At 40.4% G+C, this 23539-nt stretch overlaps 1 protein-coding gene across 1 annotated transcript in view; it reads left to right on the top strand.

Annotated features, from left to right (window-relative positions):
- The window catches only part of PPEF1 (protein phosphatase with EF-hand domain 1), a 34838-nt gene that overhangs the window by 10272 nt on the left and 1027 nt on the right, over positions 1 to 23539 (top strand). The window contains exons 6-17 of the mRNA XM_039378023.1: positions 5797 to 5969; positions 7284 to 7398; positions 9546 to 9592; positions 13536 to 13702; positions 15335 to 15371; positions 15819 to 15968; positions 18069 to 18266; positions 19559 to 19744; positions 20386 to 20528; positions 21165 to 21271; positions 22238 to 22401; positions 23044 to 23128. Coding sequence (XP_039233957.1) covers positions 5797 to 5969; positions 7284 to 7398; positions 9546 to 9592; positions 13536 to 13702; positions 15335 to 15371; positions 15819 to 15968; positions 18069 to 18266; positions 19559 to 19744; positions 20386 to 20528; positions 21165 to 21271; positions 22238 to 22401; positions 23044 to 23128 — 1572 coding nt within the window. The remainder of the gene's footprint in view (positions 1 to 5796; positions 5970 to 7283; positions 7399 to 9545; positions 9593 to 13535; positions 13703 to 15334; positions 15372 to 15818; positions 15969 to 18068; positions 18267 to 19558; positions 19745 to 20385; positions 20529 to 21164; positions 21272 to 22237; positions 22402 to 23043; positions 23129 to 23539) is intronic.

Below are 23539 nucleotides of genomic sequence, written 5' to 3'. Positions count from 1 at the left end.
GATGTGAGGAAAATTAATTTTGAATGTGATGTTTACAGCCTATGGCACGTGCTGGGATTGAGGTTTGACTTGCCAAATACTGTAATATGATTTTGATCGTGTAAGTGTTGACACTGCTCAATATCTACTCAGTGAGTCAAGATGTAAGTCAGAACAGGTACTTGTTGTCCTTATGAGAATAGTCAGAGATGCTCAGAGTGCTTTCTTATATGTTACTGCCCTTCAGCTTTTCTCATGCTAGTTCTACGGACTCCAATTTTCACAGCTTTCTATTCATGTTTTCTTAAACTATGAGATGTGATTATTCAGAAAGGCTGTCTTCAGTTGGTAGAGGGCAGATGGAATCAAAGAGGTTGCCTTCAAAGAGGCTGCTCTTCTCCTTTTTCATCTTTTTGTTTGTTTTGTTTTTTGTTATTGTTTCAGCAGTTCTGGACCACTTTTTAATTTAATTTGTTCTAGATATCACTGCAAAACATGTATCAGTATGTGAATTATTAAAAATGAAATAAATTTAAACTGCAGACTGAAAGTGATTCCTAAGTCCAGAAAACAAACATGACTTCCCTGGATAAATTCAGAATAGATCTAATCTCAGAGGAGTTAAAAATGAGGCTGTCTCCTTCTTATTGCATTACAAGAGAATGCCCTTTTTCTTTCATCTGGTCCAACCATGGGTTATTCCAATTAAAATTTGCACAAGATACTTTGATAGCAGGATAAAACCACCATCAAAACCATAAGTGGTTCAGTGTTCTAATGATAACCATAGAAATGGCAATTCTTCTTTCTTAAATACTTTAGAGTCCCTAATGCTCTCTGTGCTCTGCAGAAAAATAAATTACTTTGAGCCTTGCTCCAAAGTCAAGGCAGATGACACAATAGTCCTTTCTTTGATTTTTTTTCCCATTACTGCTGTATTCTTAAAAGAAAAAAATTTGCTTTAGTCATTTAATTTCCTGGGAAAGAGTTGGGAAACTTAAAGAAAATCAGACACTGCTCACTTTATCTATTTATTTGTGTTGATAGTGCACCTCTGTTCAGCTTTTCCACCTGAGTGGGAAAGAAAATAGTAGTGCTAGGTCTGAGATTTGGAAAAATAGTGTTAATCTCTATTTTCATTATAATATCCAAATAAAATTTTACAGCTGCTTGTTGTAGATATGATTTATCCATCTTTATTAACTCTGTCTACTGACAGAAGGAACAAAGGTGAGGTGCCGGGTGACTTGCTAGGGCTCAGGACGTGGCTGGTGCAGGGCACACTGCTACATGCATAGGCTGTTTCTGGGCAGGTGGATATCCAAGCCTCACCTTCACAGGGGTGGAGGTGGAGGGTACTGTGGGCTGCCCCTTGTCACCACTGCACTGGTGAACTGGTCATGTAAATATTGGGAACTGTGGATGTGGTTAAGGGTTTATAGTAAAGTGTCTCTTTGTCTTACTTGCTTAAAACTTTCATCTCTTAGGACTGACATTGTTAAGACTTGTTAACTGCTCCAAAGACTTTATTTTTGTCTTGGTTTGTTATTTCCCCTTTCCAACACTCCATGTTATAGATCCCAAAATGAAACAGAAAAATTCTGTAAGGTGCATATTTAATAGAGAGATGGCCAAGGCTGCCTATGCAAGGGAGCTGACTTAGATTTTTTTTGAGAAATTGCATATAAAATGTGTTTTGTGTGAGTTGTGGTTATGTTGTCCAACTACTGGCTGTGTGCATTCTTTACTTTAAGCTCTTGATTACTTGCTCTGGAAGTGACCTTTGCAGCACCCAAGCTAGCCCCACTGATATAAGCAAAACCAGTGCTGAATAGACTGTTCTTAAGGAACTGCTTCCACTTCTGCTGAATCACCGTCTTCAGATGTGAACCACGGTGAACGTAAACATAACAAGCAGAGAGGCTTCAAACTGACTTTGTTATTCCCAAGCATTTTCTAAACCCCACAATTCTCTGGCCTTTTTTTTTTTTAATCAGTGTGTGCTCATTTAAATTAGAGTGATAGCATGTGGTTCCAAAACCATCTCCAAGAAGATAGTATATAATCTTTTTACCAGGGAATAGGTTGCCTGTTCTTCCCAGTATGTGATGAGAAAGCTACCTGAAAATTTTGTGATCTGTGGTTTTCCTTACAATATAAACCACTCAATCTCTAGTATTCATCTAGTCACTTTCCTCTTTTTAATCTTCTTTCAGATTATGTTTTTCAAAGAGAGAAAGCAGCCACTGTCTCATTAACACAGTAGTGCTTTTGATGTGATTGTTTATCTGTTATACCCTACAGCTTTTTTCATCCTCTCATTCTCCTTAAGATGTCAGTACAGTTTGTGATTGGGATATTATATAGCTGAGTGTCTTGTTCTTGTTCTGTTTCTTATTAAAGGCTATTTTGCAAGGATTTGTGGGAAGTAAGAATAAAAATCTTTTCTACTTATGCTTTTCTCCCTCCTTTCCCCAAAAAAATGTACATACCTACTCAGACTTTCAATGGAAAGTTCTCTGGTCAGAGAAAGCTGGAAACTGTCTTTACAGCAAAAGGTGACCCATTTACTCACTCTTTTGTGGGCACATTGAGGGTGAGAAGGCTGCAAACACATCCTGGAAAAAATGGTAGGACTGGGAATCTAAGACATTACTGGCTGTACCTCTCAAGGTCATCAGGACAAGATCACACTTCCTGGAGCCTTTCTTCAAAGGGAAACAAAAAAAACGGTGTTGTTTTCTGCAGTTTCACTCCCCATGATGCCTTCCTTACAGCTTTAACACCCTGCCAAAATTTTTTGCATAGAGTGATTCTTGCAGTAGGGAATAAGTTACAGCTGCCTGCAGCTTATAGTGATAATGGAGTGAAGGAACAAATGTTTAAAGTGTTATAGAAATCTTCATCTTTGTAGTCTCAAGGACCATTTGGCTTTGACCTGATGGCTGTGGATCAGTATCTGTCATAGGTAAGAGCACTTCTCAGGAGTCAGAGGTGCTCTCAGTACCCCGATGGTTAATCTGAAGGCACACAGATGGTGGCAGAACAGAGAACTGATTTCAGAACTGCAGAAGTGGCCGATTCCCTATTACCCCAATAGTGAGTGTCTAGTGAAGGTAATAGTGTTACCCTTGGCAGTGGTGGCTCTGACTTGCCTCAAACAACTTCCCTGGTGAGGTGTCTTGTCAGGAGAACCAGGTCCTCGGGTTTTCTGTGGCCAAACTGACTCCACTTAGCTCTGGGCTTTCATGTTTAACATGGAATATGTCTGTAGGGTAGTTGTAAGGGGTCTGTTAATAGTGAAGGCTCAACTCACTGAGCTTGGGCTAGACCTCTGATGTCAGAGTACAAAGCAGGTCATTGCCTGTGCTCCTGGTAGCCAGTGGAGAGATGAAGATGCTGGCAGAGGGTGTTTCCTTCTGTCTTGACGCATGTACCTGAACTAGACATGCCAAGACTTTTCATCCTTGTGTTTCAATACAAACTGAAAGAGCTTTGACAGCTTTGACTACAATACTAAAATGATATGGGTGCTGCCTGAATTTGTGTCAGGGGAGCTTTAGGTTGGATATTAGAAAAAGGTTCTTCACCCAGAGGCTGGCTGGGCAATGGAACAGGCTCCCTGGGGAAGTGGTCACAGCACCAAGCCTGACAGAGTTCCAGAAGCGTTCGGGCAATGCTGTCAGGCACATGGTGTGACTCTTGGGGATGGTCCAGTGCAGGGCTAAGGGTTGGACTTGATGATCCTCGTGGGTCCCTTCCAACTCAGCGTATTCTGTGATTCTGTGAATCCTTCAGATTTAGTCCTGCACAGAGCGTGTGATGAGCTGGGGTACTCATTGGCCAGTGTACAAACCCCCAGGCTACATTAGGTCATCCATTACCGACCACTCTGAGATGAGACAGTCATCCTGTGCAGGAAGAAGCCTTAAAATAGGTGAAAGACTGCCTGAGGAGATGTAAGTGCACTCTAAGGGTAATGACCATGACTGGCTTTTGACAACTCATCCAAAAGTGGAAAATGGGGTGTACTTTGCAGAGATATGCTCTACAGGGAAGGAGATTGGGTTTCCCAGCCTAGGAATTTGCCAAAATGGAAGGGAGACTTCAAGGAAGGCAAGTTCATGTTCAGAGGGGAAGTGATGGATAAGACTGCTTCATGCAGGAAGGGAAGGCAGGAGTAGAATCAGGCATGGGCAAGTATCTTCCAGGCTTGAAATACTGAGAAGACCACTGAATCTGAAGTAGTCATGTCAGATGAGGAGAGCCTCTGGCTAAAACAGGCAAGAAATGAGGAATTTGGGTGGTCTGAGAAGTTGACTTCGTGGTCTGCAGCCACACACTTCCTGAGAGGTTGGGTGCAGAGGGAGATGCCATCCAGAGACTGCTGCCAGAGCGAGAACAAGAACTGGTGCAGGTGTGCCTGGCTGATCACTGGGTGTGAACCAGCAATTTCAATCCATAGGGGGTGTTCAGTTGTCTGGCCAGACAAAGCTGAACTGTGGTGGAAAACTGCAAATCAAACTGTACTTGGTGGAAACGGTGAGCCCTGAGCACCCTGCTGTCACCTGATGCCTTAATCCATTTACATGGATGAGTGTAACATTACATTAGCACTAAATGTGCTAATCAGCTCACAGCAGAAGCGCTGATAAAAAGGTGGGTCTTTTTAATCCAGGGTGTATTTTTATGAATTTATTTATTTATTTATTTAATATGGATTTTATCCAGTTGCAAGACAAGTTGGCCTTTATGAATCTCATAATTTAGGAGGCCACATGCTGGTTTTGGCTGCTGTGAGTTTTGAGTCATAGCTACAGGTATTCCTCTAGCAATAAATAATACATATTTATTTCCAGTTGAAATCAAGGTTGCAGAAAACTCACCTGTAGTCCAGAAAAGGTGTTTACAACAATCCTCTCACAAGAGCAGCTCTGCAACAGTAGCTGTTAGAACACTTTCCTCTAGGGTCTGGTTTTCTCTTTAAGAATAATATATGATAAAGACAATCTGCAAGAAGAAAACACTGAAATCTGCTGTTCACTCAGATACATTTCAAGGGTATGTCAAGAAAAAACTGGATTGAACCAATTAGCAATGTTCCTGATTTCTCCATGTTCCAGGAAAATTAGAAGCTATGCTCTACTTTCACCACTCAGCTTTTGTTTACTTTATTTCATCCAATGGTTTCATGGCAGCCAACCAAAAGCTGGAATTGTTTCCTAGTTGTATCAGCAAGGAGTGCTTTGCAATCCAGTGTGAATAAATAGGATTTTGTTGGTGACTTTTAAAATAATCCCTGACATGCTGCTATTTAGCCTAAAAATTTTACTTAGAAAATAAAGCAATAGAAATAAATCTTCACAACCTGTATTAAAAGTGTAATGTTGAACTTTAAACATATGATGGTCATGGAATGATCAGCCATGACTTTTGTATCTCCTTGCTTCAGGGGGAGAAGGAAGTCTGTACCAGCTGATGGTTCTCACTACCTATGGGAACAGACTGCTCCAGAACTTCAGTGCAGAATGTTTTGCACCCTGATCACAGCTACTGGCTGTTGGAACAGAGTTTTTTTCCTGTTTTTTCATTTGGTTGGGTTTGGGGTTTTTTGTCTTGGTTTTGGGGTGTTTGGTCGGTTGGTTTTAGTATTGCAAAACAATCTGGGGAGACCTGGAGCTCTTCCACTACACAAGGCAGGAATTAGGCACTGTAATACTGCACCAATTAAAGCAGTTACATTCAGTCACTTCTGTTACAGCTCTATGGGGACTGGTACAGTTTCTACATTTTTGGTTTTTTTCCCTCTTGTTCCAGTTTCTCCCATTTCCACCAGCCCTACTGATCCTCAGGTGGTGGGTGAATGCTTACATATAACAGAATTTGAAGAGAAAATTGATGTTCCAGACTCATATTATGGGCCACGACTCTCATTCCCCCTTACTGTTGGAGATGCCAATGCTCTTATTCATGCTTTCAGGAATAAACAGGTAAATTGCAACTAGCTTGATTTCTTTTTACTTATTTTACATCTCTGTCAAGGTGTAGTTCCACAATCCAATGTATGGCTTAACTGGTGCCGAAAGAGATATTTCACCCTTCCTTTATACCCCATTACCCTTTCCTGCTAGGCCCATGTGATCATACAGGTGCATGGTGAGCTGTCTTGGGAAACTGATCTGGCTGGAAGCTAACACAATAAAATGAAAGCAGTCAGTTCTCAGCCAGACCATTTCCTAGATTCGATTCACTGCTTTGCTGCATGACCACGAGGTCCAGCACTGGGGAGGAAGTAGGGACTAGTGAAGTGGAATGGGAACCCTTCGCAGCTGCAAGGCAGGGGTTAGCAGTGAGAGTGGAGGATTGGGGAAGGAGTCCTAAGCTAACATAGAAACTATCATCTTTTTCTGGGTTAAAAGTGCTCCTTGTTTGGTCCTCTTTTGTCCCCCACCTCATTCTTTTTAGAGACATTGAGGTGTAAGGGTTAATCACCTCATTCCAGTGTGCAAGACTCCACTGTAACAGTAGAGTGACTATAAAGCATTGCTAATGTAGCAGAACAGAGTGATACCACAAATCTCCAGAGCTTCCTGTCTGCAGCTTCCAGGGCGCTGAGAAGGCTGTCCCTGATTCTCTATATTCCTGAGCAAGCCCTTTTGCTGCCCACTCCCAACATGAGGGTGGAGCAGGGAGGCATTAAATGCATGGCACAGCTTTGTTTGAACTTATGATTATTTGTGCATTACAATATGTTGTATGTAAGGGATAAAGGTCTATCTTGCCTTTCAATTTGCTAAATAATACTACTTTTTTCCTGTAATTTTCTGTGGAGGCTGATTGTAAAAGTATCAAATATAAAGCGCATGATAAATGAGCTCACCCAGACTTCACCTTACTGTCTGCTCTCCCTTTTTTTTCTATGGTTGGCATTTTATTAGGGAAATGATTATATATGACTGGCCTTTTCTGTTTGCTTTAAAAACATGAATCTTGAAAAGTCAGTCTGTCACTCATCTATCTCCTCTACCAAAATCCCTCAGATCTCTGTGGAAACAGTACACTATAAATAAAATGGGAAAATATGTAAAGCAGGTTTATTAAGGGCCCTATATCCATTCATGGGGAAGTAAATGCAAAGCTATGAATGTTCCTAATTCCCAGCACTAAGCCATACAGCCTGTAATCATGTCTGGAGGTCTGTAGTATAAATAATTTTGGCGATACATCTGATATTAATAAAGCAGAGACATCTATTGCTAAATCTAAGAAGTTTTCCTTTTCTACCTGCTTTTTTTTTTTCCCAGCGGCTTCATCCCCACTATGTACTGCAGCTACTGTGTGAAACCAGGAGAGTTCTCAAGTTGATGCCAAATATCACCCATCTTTCAACTTCCTACTCCAAGGATATAACTATCTGTGGTAAGGTGCCAGAGAAGATAAATGCTTTGGGCTATGGGTTGATATTCTAAGTGGTCAGAGAATGATACAGACATTTCCAAATTTTGCCATTACAAGAAAGTTCTTGATGCTTTTATTTATTTGATTGTTTTCCTCACAAATGCATAAATTGGAACAAACAAAAATAAAGTTCCTGAGTCATACTAAGTATATTTTAAGAAAGTCCCTCACTCCTCTTTCCTTTTCTTGTTTAACATTTCTGAGTCAGTATTCGTTCAGCTAACACTGCAGTGTAGCTTAAATACTCCTGCACTTCCACCTCTAAAATGCCACCAAGTATTTTGATTGCTGCAAGTCTCACCTCTCTCTCCCCTCACTCATTTCTGATCTTGCCATCATAATTTACTCTGTAATGATTTTAATAAGGGCTTAATATGGGTGGCAAAAAAGACCTTTAATTGACAGCATGACTATCTCAAATAAATTAAAATTATAATAAACCCTGATTTCTGAGGAGACCCAAGAGGATGGATCAGCCTTTATACAACCAACAAATTAGCCTCACAGAATGATGTGATGTGTACACAGTAAAGAACTAAGAGCTCATTGCCCATCTATTTTGCTATACTTTTGTAAATTATGAATAATGAAATGCAGTATCCTGACTCACCACAGAAGGCAGTAGCTCCAAAACAGAACAGTAATGGTGACATAACTCTTGACAGCTATCAGCGTGTGCTGTGTGTAATAGTAAAGTAGTATAAGGAAGGGTATGGTGGTCTAGTGGTTAGAGTGTCTGACTCTCACCGCTGCGACCCGGGTTCGATTCCCGGCCCCCTGGGCAGGTGGAGCTCATCAGCCGTGGAAGGCAATCCACCTAAGAGAAGGTCACTCTAAACAAAACCTACATCCTGGGGACCTCACTGCCACTGTCCAAGCTTTGCTCGGCCCTGGCAGATGAACCTCAGGACTAAAGGGTGGGCTCAGTTCAGCGCACGCTGTGTCTCACCTAAAAAATCCACTGCGCAGGCTGGAAGGGTTAATGACCTTTCCCAAATCTTCGCTCGCGAAGACTGGCCATTATATATAAGGAAGGGTATTGTGACACATGCAGAACAAATGTTATTTAAGATGTGCTTATAGACATACTCTGATTGCCAGGAAAGGGTTTGTTTAAGTGAGGTCTTGTATAAACAATAATTTGTTAACCAAACCAACAAGACCCCTCTCCAAACCAAGGAAACACAGATTTATACTTGTTCATATGTTCTTGTTAAGAAAACGTACCTCTTCATGTTTGTATTGCATTTGCACTGTGTAAGCAGCATCTAAAGGGATCCTTTTCCTGTATTGAAACTAAAAGCTTTTGTAACCAGAAAGAACTTCTGCAGAAGATGAATGACCAATTTTTAAGCCTAATTGGTCCAAAATGTTGATTTCCTTAAAATAAGGTATCCCTCTCTCCATTTTCTTTTAATTTCAAATTAATAATGCAGATTAAATATATGTCTGAAATGTGATGAATATCTGTCATAGCTTGAAGAATCCCTTAGAATTAATTCAGCAGGCTCACAATAAAAAGTTGCAAAGACAACATGTAGACAGGGCAAAAATATCACTTCTCTTTTCCTAATCATTGGTCAGGAAAGCAAATGATCACAAGATAGGTTTTGAAACTGTTCTCTGGCTTTGTGGTGGTGAGTCAGACATGAGAAGGCTGGCTCTGTGAGCATGAAATTCAGTTACATGCAGAGGGGATCTATTCTGCAGTGATCCTTTGTGTTGGGGTGAAATCCCCCTGCCTGTTCCAAACAAACCTCTCGGAAAGGGCCAAATCTGTTGTTCCTGTGGCCTTAGCACTGAGGCATAATAACATGGCCAGTTCTTGACACTCTCCATCAAATCCTGCTGGCAGCAATCAAAATCTGTCCCTAAAACTGACATTCAGTTGTGCAGTACATAGAGGGCTACTTAGTAAACTTAAATTCATTAGTATGTAGAGGTCTATCATACTTCAAAATGTCTTTTAGTGACATTTTTTGCTTTTATATACATAAGGAACACATGGGGGAAAACTTGTTAGTACTAACTAATTCCAGTTTTATAATTCCAGTTTCTTCCTCCTCTGTGAGAAAATGAAAAAAAATACATGTTTTTGTTTCCTGTAGGAGATTTACATGGAAACCTGGATGATCTTTTGCTGATATTCTATAAGGTAAGTAGGTTCTCTGAGATGTAGCCTTTTTACTTTATGTGACTTGATGTTAAGAAAACATATTTATGTCTGACAGATTTATCACAGTTAAAACTGTACATGAGGTGTTTATATACCACACACAGAAATCCTGGAACAATTTGTTGTCTTTGTCGTAGCTTTTCCTTCTCTGTATCCTCCTGCTAACTGTGAAGGAGGAGATCTAGGAGACAGTTATTTTCCTAAAAGCTGAGATGGAGCTTGATGGAGCATGAGCCAAAACTTAAACTGCTCCTTGCAGTGTCTCCGAAGTTCTGCCTCTATTTTAAATTCCATATTGACTAAAGTCTGCTAAAATAGAACCTTAGTTCCTGATGTACCACTACACCGTGGATAATTTTGACTCTCCAGAAAAAATGCAGAAGCTTTCATTTAGGCCCTCCACTGACACCTGCAGGGGTTTTCTTACTTTTTTTTTTTTAACAGGAAACAAAAAAGAGTGCTGTTTAAAAGCTTTTTAAGCCTTTAAAGCAATCACATAGTCTTCACAAAATAGAAATTCTTTTGGCACCCTTTACATATCCTTCTTTTCATGTTAAAAAAGCATAGCTCTGTTTTACTGATGTGAAAAAAAATTAAGCTCCAGGCTATCTTTTCAACAATTATATATTTAACTGAAGATGCAGGAAATGCTGTGTATTTAGTTTCACATTTATCTTCAGCATGAATCACCACCTTTCATTTAGCAGATACTCTCTTTGATTTGAGCTTTCCGGGGGAAAAGGTTTGTGTCTGATCCTTATACATTCATCTGCACTGAATCGAGACTGAAGTGAGCTAAACCATGTGTTTAAATAATGTAATTCTCCTGCTGCTTCCAACTTTGTTACACTTTATCTGACACCTGTTGAATGGAAATGTGGTTGTTTTGCCCAAGTGCATACCTGAAGCCTGTTGAAGTTTAGTTGAAGTAGAATCAGACCTTTTTACAGTGTTCTGCTTTCCTCATTAATCAACTATGTTTAACTGGTCTTAGGCTTGCAGTATTTTAGATGTTCTTTTAATTAGATAATCTCTCTTTTTGAAACTGGAATAAGAGTATGATGCACATCGTTTTCATACACAGAACCTGGAATGGGAAAAATAACTATTTTGAAGATAAATGTTTGGACAGTTAAATAGTTATATTTATAACTGCAGTCAGCCTGCATTTTACTCTTTTGGAGTAAACAGACAACGATTCTTTTTCCCCTCTCTAATGGATGCTATAAAGAGGAAAAAAAGCCTCTACGCAACTCTAATCCTGACTTCAGTAAATTCAGAGCCAAAACTCCCACTGATTTCAGGGACTAGAGATAACACCCAGTCATTCTCTGTTAAACTTCTAGGGAAGTCCTTCCACCAAACAGAATAAAATGGACAAATATTTTGTCATTTCAAAGTGGTTGAGGATATAGAGAGCACATATTAGAGCTCCTTAGTTATTTAGAAGCAAATTAGATGACACAGTATTTTCTGTCCCCTCTGAGCAGTTACTCAGATGAGCAGCAAACCCAGCCAGCTTCTGGGATCCCTTTTTTTTTCATCATCACTGACTCTGTTGCAGTTGGAAGGGATGTCATCCTCTAAGTTGGCATGAACCACCTATAACTTTAAACAAGAGGGTGCGATCCTAAACAGTGCCATGAGTGTAGTGATCTCAGTCTGAACAAAGCCATGCAGAGCTGAAATGGGTTTTGGAGGGCTGCATGCAGACCAGGCACCTTGACCATGGGGCTCTGTCCAGGGCTTGTCACAGCAATTCTACAAACCACCAACAGCAAACACACAGAGCTTGCAATATATGGCTTATACATACAGTGCTGTAGATTGTGTATAATTATTATACCTGGCTTGGGTGAGGCTAAGATAATTACTTTTTTTCCTCAATAGCCAATTTGTCAGGTTTGTTCAGTCCCTGCATTAATCTCCATTAAATTACAGCATTTTCTGAAATTCCTTGAAACACTTGAATTTTAAATTATGTATTGCTAAGTTAGATTGTTAAATGGATGCTATGGATAGAAATAGCCTGAAGCTGTAAAAAGTGCCAACAGCAAACGGAAGTTAATTAATCACTAACCCGGTAGATACAGTAATGATGCCCAGCAGCAAGTTGCTAATCATTAGAAGGCCTTGTTTGCCTCTCTGACATGTCAGAGGCTGCAACAGCCTTTAATTTAGTTTTGCTCTTATTGGTCAAAACCACAGAAAAGGAAATAAAAACTTGGCATGAGTGTGGAACAAAACTAAAATGTCACATTGAAGTTGAAAATCCAAAACAAACTTGTTAAAAACTAAAATGGTGTGTAAGTTTTTCCAAAAGGATGATAGAGTCTGGAGACTACTTCAGTAGATCTGTCTTTCCGAGAGGATTGCAGCTACAGAGTGGTTGCATGTATACTCACTATCTACTGGTGATTCACATGCCTATTGGTTTTAAGGCAAAGCTTTTATTAATTCATCTTTCCAGAAGCTGCTTCTGAATTTCTCCTGTCTGTTCCAGTCCTGAAATCCATCCTCTCTCTTTTTTAAAGCCACTACAACCCACTTCATTAGCGGAGTCTCATACATTGCCACTCCTGTGAGCACAGAACAATCACGGGCCTCTTCTAAGTAAACCTGGAAAGGGCTCAGGACAAGCAAAATCCAAGGAAGCCATATTTACAGCAGTCAGGATCAAGAGACCAGGATTCACTACTGCATCCTGACATAACAGCACGGGACACTGACTGGGACAAAAAAAAATATATTCCTTATGAATTCAAATTAAACATTTAATTGAGCCCCTGGCCAACTCATGCATCGTGCAATAAACCTGCTAAGGCAGTATACCTGGGAATGCCATAGGAACACAAGAAATGCTTGACACTGACACAGTAGCTATCTTCAAAAGTGGGATGTCTTGCAATGCTGCCAAACCTGTTAAGAGTGGCTTCCACAGTTATGATGTGATTTTATAGATGTTCTATTGATAATTCTTGTGCATATCAGTTGTGAGAACAGAGGTTTCCTTTTTCTGGCAAATTAAAGGTTGAAATAATATTTCTGATACTCATGATTGGAAATGAGGAAGCTACGTATAGTTGATGCTATGTTTTCTGTAAGCTGATGGCACCCATTGATGTACTGGTAATTAATCTAATGAAACATACCATCAATTCAAACTAGTAGCTTTTGATGAGTAACCATTCATAATAAAGCATTGCTGTATATCTTCAGAGAAAAAATAAAGTAAGAAATACCTGTATGTACAACCTCTCAGGCTTGTGAGCTTTCAAGTATATTCTTGCCCTGATGGGGACAAAGTGCCATGTGAGTAAAATTCAAGTAGTGCTTTCAGGATTAAAGCAACTGAAATCAAACTCTTCAGAGTTCTGTATTAAGATTTTATATCCTCTGGACTATAGTCTTTCTCAGGAGTTTTGGAAGCATACACTGCAAACAATGTAAATATATTAAATCCATTTTCTAACCACGTAAGGAAACATAAGGACCTTGAAACTTGTGTCAGAAGACAATTTTTCATGGATTTCTTACCTTCCATTCAAAGTGAATTACTCCCTTCTGTTTGCAAGTGCACAATTTCCTGGAGACAGTTGCATTAATGGAAAAGTATATTTTATTACGAGACTGATGTCCCTTTTGGTCCCATTTAATTTATTAGATAGAGGAAAGGATTAGAGATGGCATCACAAGAACAGCTAGAGAGGTCATCTCTTTTCTGATGGCTCATACAGGTTGTCTGATATGGAGGTTTTTATTCTAAGCAGTGCAAATAAAGAAATGCTACATTTTAGATTTCTCTATTATGCAAGAGTTTTTCAGATTTTCTAACAATGTGATCTCATTTAAATACTATTTCCTTTATTATAGTACCATAGCAGCATCTCTAAATATCCTTTTTTTTTGTTTCTTCCTGCAGAATGGTGTGCCTTCAGAACAAAACCGTTATGTCTTTAATGGTGATTATGTTGACAGAGGGAAAAATTCTTTGGAAATACTTATAATCTTATTTGCATTTTTTCTTATCTACCCCAATAATATATCCTTGAATAGAGGAAACCATGAAGACTACCTGATGAACCTGAGGTAGATTTTGGAGGGCAGGGTGGGTAGTATCTGGCCTTTCACTAGAAATGTTTGAGCTTTTGAATGCTACTTAACCACTGTGACACTCTAAAATACAAATAATATTTTATTAAGTATTCAGGTGTAGCTTTGCGTCTTCAAGATGTGTGTGGGGAGGAGGGACATCCTCATTACACACATGAGAACCATATCTTGTCTCTGACCTAGTCACAATCCATTGAAGTCAGAGGCCTTAGTGCAGCTTCCAGAGTATCAAAATTGGGAAAGGAGGACAGATGGAAGGATATTTGAGTTAAAGCATATATTTAGTTAAAGCTGATATTTCAGTTAACTTTAGACTAAGATGTCACTTCTCAAACACAAGGGGCAGGTAAATATTCTAGTTTCCACCCAGGGGAGGTTCACTGGTTGGGAGGTGTCATCTGTCCCATTGCAGAAAGAGCTAAGACCCTGTTTTCTAATACAGACATTTGTACTCAGCTGTACAGCACTGCCAAGGCCGTGAGCACAGCCAGTGGCTCTGGCTGTAGTGAAAATGTGACTTGTAGAAAAAATCATCTCACAGATGTGGGAAGAACTCCTCAGTCTTAGTCCCTACAATTCTAAGCCATCCCAGTTAAGTCTTTGGTTGACTGAACTGGTGGGTAACCTGTTGACCCCCTTCTATCATTTCATGTGTCCATACAGAATACAGTGCTGTTTTAACACAGGCACAGACCTGGGTTAGAGGCCATAGTCAAGTCCTATTAATGATCCATATAAGAGAATCAGTTTCACATACTTACTTTTTCAGCACTTAATTTAAAAAATAAATAAAAAAACCCCAAAACCAACAAACATAAACCAAGATCAGTTACTTAATTTATGAGGTAGGAAAATTCTCACCCATAGCAGAAATATTAACGAAAGCTGTGATGGTATGGAGTGCACAGATGCATTCCTGTGTATGGCTCTTTGCTGGGCATTTTGATTATCAGTGCTACACATACATAAATTTGAAAGCTGAGTGTTGTGAAAATGCCCCTCGACCAAGGATATCTTGGTGTTACAAGAATGAGGTATCAAAATCTTTGACCCTTGTGGGGGAAAAGACGTAATAGATGACATTGTCTAAGAAAGTTACATGTTCAAGGCCAGGTTGGATGGAGCTCTGAGCAACCTGTTTTAGTGAAAGGTGTCCCTGCCCATGGCAATGGAGTTGGAACCAGACAATCTGTAAGGTCACTTCCAATCCAAAGCATTCCATGATATGATTCTCTGATGATATGATATGATATGATACGATATGATTGATATGATATTTAGGACAAAAACTGGGGAGGCTTTGTGGGAATTTTTGCTTATAATCATTTAGGTTCCTTTGAAATTTCTATCTGGTATTTAAAAGGTAAAGTTGGTAAAATGGCCACTTAATGATTATTAGGATGAATTCTGCTCCTGATCTCTGTATGTACAAGAAATCAGTTTAACTCCGTTCTTGAGACGGAGTGGAAGAAAGCACATTTAAACTGAGGTGAGATGGAATGGCAGCAGAAAAATGGGGCTAGAAAACTCCTGGCAAACACTATAGCACAGGAAACCATGCAGAAGGAGCATACTGAAAAACAGTTCATGATGCTGTCCTATTTTCAGATATGGCTTCACAAAAGAAGTTTCGAGTAAGTACAAGGTAAGATTCCTCTTCCTTCCCCTGTATTTTCTTTGTAGTCTTGCAGATGTAAAATGAGATCTGTGAAAACAAGGAGACTTCCAAGCAGTTTATGTAGGTGTTACACAGAATTACTTTAGTGATGTAGTTGAAATTATTTTGGCATATCAGTGGATAAAACAATTTTAAGTGCTAGCCTCTTATTCTCAGAGATCTATGGGATGAAATAAATAACATCCATAAGGCCACTCGAGAACACAAAAAGAGGTGACCGTGAAAGAAAAGCTAATTACACAATCAAATGGCCCTAAAGTGAATGTCAGAACATGTTTGCCAGTGTTGCAATTCAGGTTGTCACCTGGACAAAACTGTTCATATAGACTGTAGCAGATGCTTCAACAAAATCTTGACTATGGAAGCAACAGAATCTGCCAGAAATCGGATCTAATGTAAGAGAATATTTTACAGGAACACAGTACACAGATTTTGTATCTTCTGCAAGATGTCTTCAGCTGGCTACCCCTTGCCACTATAATTGATAACAAAGTTCTCATCCTACACGGAGGGATTTCAGACACCACAAATTTGGATTTCCTGAAGGCACTTGAAAGAAATAAGGTAAGAGATCATATATCCACATGGGGGTACAAATGCTGATTTTTGCATTAGGAAATTAAATGGTTGCTGTAAGGAAAAGTCCTATTTTTCTTCAAAATCAGCATTTAGGAAGGGAAGTTTCAGTAGGTGTTGTGAGCCAATTGTTTGGCTGCTGTAAAATAGCACGGGTCTTTTGACTTTAAAATAGCTAAAAACACTTTAGATACCCCCTTCCTGCAGTGATGACGCATTAGCCAGAAAGTATAAAAAGTACTTGATTCAAAAACACTTTGGAAACCAATCTAGCCACATATTTCTAGTGCTGGCTTTTGTCCTGGGGCTCTGCTTCTGCCATCTGCTCTGTGGGGGAGGTTCTCCACCTGTGAGGTGTTCCCTTGGCAGCAGCTGAGTGTTTTACATGTGGGAGAGCCTTTCCAGAGGGACCAAACTTAAGACCTGGCCTTGAAAAAACAGAAACTACTGCTTTTCAGGGATTTAAAAGCCAGAAATGTTCATGTTTTTTTCTGAAATAGTGAGCAAACACAGCTCTTTCAAATCAGTGGAAAATGGTGTGGGATTTGGTCTCAATTTGGACAACTAAATCAAGATGTCTGCTTGTGATTGGGGTGCTGAGGCTCCTTATAATCAGTGGAGGTCCAGGAGATTTGGTGGAGGTCCAGTTCTTATAATTTCTTAGGCACATGTCTCCAGTGCTGTTCATGGAAGCACCCCATAGGCTAGGGATGTTCTCTATGGCTTTTGCCTGCCTCTGAAGAAAGTCTTCTTTGTAGGTTTCCTCCACCAGTCTTCTTTAGGTTGGGTTTGTATCTGCCCCCCTCACGCTGATTCACAGACATAGTGAAGCATCTCAGATAGCACAGGAGACCTATATTTAAGCAACATAGTGTACCCTGTCATTAATGTCTGTGGAGTCCAGAGCTATTTCTGTCACACTCATGTTTTCTAATGCAGAAATAAATGCTTTACAGGACCGTCAGGTGTGTCTCTGTCTTTCAAAGGTGTGAAAAAGGGCAGTGAGTACTTCTGATCATCAGAATCTGGGCTCTGTGGCTGTACCACTGTACACTAAAACTGGGTACCTAACTACAGATGTAGGTGTCTTAACTCTGAGCCGAGTTCTGCACACGCTTTCACCAAGGCTGGGCTCTGCGTGTTTCTGATGCAGTATCTGTGAAATGCAGAATTAACAGGTCAAAGTTGCTGCCGCAGGAGAGCATTGCTAATGAGACATATGTGGGCCACAACCCAGGGCGGTATCACTCAAGGCAAAGTGATGTATTTTAATTGGTACAGCTGGCATCTGACAGGTCTCAAATACTGGCCAGTGCACTGGGGAATAACCCAGTGGTTGCATTTTCCTTTGAATCAGTCGTTTTCTTCGTTAAAGAGTAAAATTGGGGGGGCTGTGGAGTATGTGTGTTTTGGTTGTGGTTATTTTTTGGTTTTATTCTGGAAATAAGCTAGTAAGAGAAACTTTCAAATGAGAAGACGCTCCCTGGTGAAAAGTCCCTGTTAATGGTCATTCATGGAGCTATAGCACACCACTCCAGAAAAGCAAATGCCCATGCATGTTGCAAGAGGTTGATTTAACAATAAAAGGCCTGATGTAATACTTCATCAATTTCACTGTTATCTTCCTCATATACCATTTATTTTAGCCAAATTAACCTAACAGCATGCTACTGCATCAGAACAGTAGTGAATGCAGTTTCATCTTCAGTACAGTATGACTATGTATTTTGTTTTCAGAAAAACTGGGCACTTAAGTGTCATCCCTAAGCCTAGGTCATACTCGCTGTGCAGTGAGACATTAAGATTGATTGTGGTTGGAACAAGTCTGTGTGTCTGGATAAGAATATGAGAGCAGCTCTGAAGAGGCTGGTCGCTGATAGGTATAAAGCAAAATTTCTGCAAGTGCCAACACCTTCAGCTTCCTCCAAACCTGTGAGTTCAGGACATTATAAGAGTTCAACACTGAGTTGAACTCCCATTGAGTTTTCTTCAGTAGAAGAAACACGAACTGATGTGCCTTTCAGCTAAAATCTCTGCATCAACTTTATGTGCTGGTAACCCTTTCAGTTTGTTGTGTTTTTTTTAAAGTTGAAATCTTTGCTACGGCCGCCCAAGTCAGCGGGAGGCAGACACGACCAGAAGGAGGGAATTTCCACAACTGGCCTCAGTAAACACACTGCCAATCAGCATGATGCTGGGAAGACACAGCATGACTCTTCATTGAGCTCCACTGAGCCTTCAGGCTCAAATTTGCCTGCAGGCCCCACCCAGGAGGAATGGAAACAAGTAGGTGAAACCAAACACAGACCGATACCAAAACCCTCCCGCACAAAACCAGCAGGTGTTCTGTTCAGGCAGTATGTTTGAGTTATAGAGAACTGTCTCTTAATAAGAAACCAGTCATACACTAGACAGCTATTAGTTTTTTGGATGTTTTTTGTAGACCTGGTAATAAAGGCTTGGGATTTTATACCTTACAAGTACAATTTGCCCAGTGTTTTCCTTTCTTAGCCATTAAGAGGAGGAATCTGCTTAGTATGAAATGTGTTTGTATGCCCTCGTGTGGTTGAATCTGTTGATACATACGTGGTTATCAGTTTAAGCAGGTCAAACTTTGCAGTTGTTGGTGAGAGTGAGCTCCATTTTTTGGCTGTGGTTTTGGCCACTGAATGCTGATACAGCCCAAAAAAAACACCAACTACTGAGACCTACAGGCTAATTACTCAGAAGTGGGAAGTTTTTGTCCTCTGGTTGTTCATTTCCTCTTGAATACTGGAACCAATATGGAGCTTTTTTGTACTGTAATTTAATAAGTTGTGGCAATTTGGAAAGCTTAATTTGCCCAGCAAATCTGTCTCTGAAAATGTGATACCTATCTGACCTACAAAGTAACATAACGGGCACAAGCAACACCCACCCACACCCCCAAAGCTGACATTCCCCCAGCTAATCAATCATCCACTGAGCCATGCTCACAAACATGAAGTGGAATGTGTTAGTGCAAACCTTGTCCAGCAAGATTTAAACAAACACATTTTGACTAATATTTGCTACTGACTACAATTAAATAATGATAATTCATCGTCATCTCTGAATCCTGCTAAAATGCTAATATGTAAAATCTTGTTTTGAAACATGAGCTAACTGAAGACAATAAAGCCAAAGGCAACTCTTGTCATGTTTAGAGCAGGCACTCCCAAGCTTAGGTTAGGTAAAACACCTACATGCAAAGAAGGCAGCTTTTGCACTCTTCAAAATAGCCCAGGTACTGTTCCTGAGGCACCTGTCCAAGTCTGAAAAACTCAGCTGTGAAAGGAGGTACTTTGCTGAAATGGTATTACATCTGAAAAAAGTTCGCCCAAAATCTAGATCATATTTTTTAAGAAAAGTAGAACAAAAGTTTCAGCCCAAAAAAATGTTCTCTGAGAGGAAGGAAGGAAACAGAAGACCAATATATTAGCTCAAGTGTTTTCTCCCTGTACTGTGGGGCTTTTGCTATGGTCAGTACTTAAGACCATCACAGCCTGTCAGTCTTCACCTACTATCGGTCCTCACTTGCTTGAGTTTGCTATTTGTAGATCCTTGACGTTCTCTGGAGTGACCCAAGAAGCCAAAATGGTTGTAAACCAAACAAGAGTCGAGGAGCAGGCTGCTACTTTGGTCCTGATGTCACTGCCAAGATCTTTCAAAGGTATAATCTGAAGATTCTCATCAGGTCTCATGAATTTAAGCGGGAAGGTTATGACATCAGTCATGGTGGGAAGGTAAGATGCTTCTGTGTAAAGCATAATTCTCCTATGAATTTCACAGGCACATCCACAGTAGATTTGTCTGCAAAATTATTTAAAAAATAAAAAAAGAGAGTGACTTCTTTAAATTGGGTTTGGGGGAACTTTGTGCTAGATAGATGTTATAATAAATTACCGAGCTGTGATGACCAAAAATCTTTACAGCTTCAGGGAGTGGCGACCAGTTTATTACTCACATGAAAAGAAATGGACATCAACAAAATCCCTGAGAAGAGTTGTGTGTAAATACAGTGCAAGAGATGTTCTAAGGCTCTAGAAGCCTTTTAACTTAATGATTTCTCTTCTGGCCCTGCTTTCTGATGTGATGTATTGGGAAGCCAGCAAGAATCCTGAAAACCAGATCTGTCTTAGAAAGAGATTTCTGTTAAACAGCACGGTATATCTCACTGGCCTCTGAACTCAAGTCTTCCTATGACAGGTCAAAAATACAGGCCCAGAGCTCTGACTCAAAAGGCAAGAGCAATTTGGTGAATGACATGGTTTTACATGTAGCCACTTAATTTTGTAACCTGCCTTTTTTTCTAAAGTCCGTTTCAGAACTCAGTGTCAAGAAAAGCTGTTCTAACCAATTCAGTTTCTTTGTTTCCTATAATCAGGTTATCACTATCTTTTCTGCCTCTAACTATTACGAAGAGGGGAGTAACCGGGGAGCATACGTCAAACTGGACCCTGAACTAATTCCTCGGTTTGTACAGTTTCAATCCAGCAAGCACACACGCAGTCTGAATATTCTGGAGAGGTAAAGCTGTGTGTTGCATGCAGTGAGTGTGTACTCGCTTGTGAGCACCTGCCACAAATCTGGAGCTTGACTGAATAATTGAATAGGCATCTATTTTTCTTCATTTTCCCTGGTTTTCTGTTTTACCATTTAAAAATTAATACAGTTGACCAAACCTGTTCTAAATGCTCTAACTTGGTTTCCTGAGAAACTCCCAATGGTAATTAGATAAGGTAAGAGGTTAGAACAGACAACTGTCAGGGACTTGTAAAGGGTCTCCACCTGTCTGTCAGGTTTGCTTGAAGACCGCAGTGTTAATCTGGACAAATCCTGTTATGAATTGAGTCCAAAAAGTTCATCATAGCTTTGCCATGCCTAGCACTGTGGTCACATTACCAAAGGAAAGCACCTTAGAATTACCTATATAAACTCAGTTATCTCATAAACTCAGATTATTCTTATGGAGCACTTTTGGTTTTGTTTGGTTTGGGGCTTTCCCCCCCTTCCCTCCAGTGTTCTCTAGTATGCTTTGGGTCATCCTACTTAACCATACTACATGTTAAAGGATAAAAGAATATGATAATGATTGTTAAAAAGTATAAAATGCCAGAGGATTTAAATTCTTTAATTATATGCTCTGATTTTTTTTCCTCCTAGGGTGGGCACAATTGAATCATCTGCCTTAAAGTCCTTACAGGAGCTGATTTATGCTCATAGGTCTGAACTCATTAGTGCTTTTGCACAATACGACCTCAATGGCACAGGTACCACTCCCTCTATATCCAGTTGCTGCTATGGGGAAAACACTTCCATGTGTGTGTGGGGCAGAAGGGACAAACCCAATGGAGAGGGATCCTGCCTGCCTGCCAGTGTAAGGCTGGAGGGCAGCAGAGGCTGGTTGACCTTGTTCTTCCTGACCACGGAGGACAATAGGTGTTGGCAAGTGTTTAGCCCTGGAAAACAACTTGAGAGGATGAAGCTTTTAAGTAGGAAGAAGAAAACTGAAACACATGGGCAAATAAAGAAATGATGTTTGCTGTTGGGCGGAGAGTATGGGCAGGCAAATCCAGTTCCAGAATCTCAAAGGTCACCGCCTCCTCTTAGGTGGTGTCTTCAGATGTCAGATAGGGAACTAGGGTCTCAGACAAGGGGGAACTAGTGTCCTTCCGAGTCTGGGAGGTACATGAGGAAAGTTGACTGCCTGTACCTTCAGCAGACACAATTTCACCTATCAGCTGCAGAAAATTCAGTGGTAAGTTAATAGATGAAGTTTTTATGTAGGAGTAAGAAGTTGATTTCTACCACAAATACAGCTTTTCCTTGTGATGGCTCCTCACTTGACCATGCCCCTACAAGGGCACTCAGTAACATGATGGTACTGTGTCTTTGGCCACTGAACAGTTGTTTGACATTCTGTCTTGCTGAGTTTTTCAGCCACGTGTCGCTCTAACTGCAGCTCAGCTGAAATCTGAAGTACTCTTTATGGCATAATCTGTTTTTCTCTAAAGGTGTTAAAATATGCTGAACATCCTAATAGCATCGCAAAGTTGTTGAGGTTGGGAGGCATCTGTGGGTGCTCTGCTCATTGTTATGAGGGCTTTTATCCTGGGGTTAAGAGAAAATATTTGTGCTTCGCAACCGTTCTTAAGAGCGGCTGTGAAGGTGTGCTGGTGACTGACATATGCTGTGCCATGTTCCGCTTGTAACCACGAACTGACCCCTTCTGGCAGGCTGCATTTCTGTCCCTGACTGGGCTGCAGCAATGGAGTCTGTCCTAAAGCTGGAACTGCCCTGGAGGATGCTGCGGCCTCGGTTAGCACAGATGAACCCGGATGGACAAGTTGACTTCATGTCATGTTTTTATGATTTGAAAATGGATCAACCTATAAAAGAGGTAAGGACGAAAACACCTCCTCACAAATCTTGGAGGAACAGCTTTTGGTGCAACTTGAAGCACAAGACAGTGGTTTGGCCAATCAGGTAGACATCTACATCTGAACTAGTTGTCAAACTTCCTTTTATAGTCACTGGAAGAAAATGAGCACTGCTTGGGTACGAATCATCATTCCCTGCTAAGGTAGATGCTTAAAATAGGTTGGATGAATCACATGCTAGAACTGCTTCTTACTTTCCGTTGACTTTCAAGGGCGTTTAGATAATGTAGCTGAGGAGATACGACAAATCTTGCCCAGAGAACTCAACCCTCCTTGAAATGAGCTTTTTAAACATGCTCCAGAGCCAATTCCCTATACCATCTTCCCTAGATTATCCATATTTCCACAAATAATTACTGAAGGTAGGAGGTGTGAAGGGCTCCTTTCCCCCTTGCTCTGCCAATCTGAAAGTGACAGGGTTTATCTGATTATTCCTCAGGGCAAGGCACAAAGTGTTATTCCAGGGAACTTAAGCATAAGGATTTTTTTTTAACATTTGACAAGTTAAATTAGGAAAATGGAATGGGACTGTACATATTCTGTTGGTTAAACTAACTCAAACCAAGGTCTGAATGTCTTCCTGTATGCAATTTCAAAACCAGGCTCAGCCAGCTTTGGTGGAAACACTGTGCAGATACAGAAAGGATTTGGAGATCATCTTTAACATCATTAACAAAGATAACTCGGGTAAGTCTAGGTAACTTCACTGTACTGGATCTAGGAAGCCTATACTAGTTATTTTTTCCCCACTGTGTTTCCTCCTTAAGGCTTCTAAATATAGAGGAAGCAGAGGTGATGTCATTTTTCCAGTTTAGTGAAGACTAATTTAAGCAGTCAGGCTGCAACCATATAAGGGACAGTGCACAGAGCCTAACTTGACAAAAAAATTCTCACATACCCCATCTCCAGTACTGGCTTCACTCTTCTGGGGGCTCTTTCTCCCTTCCACTCTCACTCTCACTATTTACTGCTTTCTCAATTCCTCTGGCAAAAGCATTTGACCATTATCTAAAGTAAAAATGTACTTGAGTCACAAAAGCACAAAACACACCAAAGCCAGGGTAGGCAGGTAACTTTCTTGCAAGGGAGGGAGTGTGC

This window comes from Pipra filicauda, unplaced genomic scaffold (genome assembly GCF_003945595.2).
Source record: "Pipra filicauda isolate LSUMZ 115617 unplaced genomic scaffold, ASM394559v2 scaffold12_size5214236_pilon, whole genome shotgun sequence".
NCBI classification, from domain to species: domain Eukaryota; kingdom Metazoa; phylum Chordata; class Aves; order Passeriformes; family Pipridae; genus Pipra; species Pipra filicauda.
The sequence above is the reverse complement of the archived record's forward strand: the minus strand, read 5'-3'. Positions and strand labels throughout refer to the sequence as shown.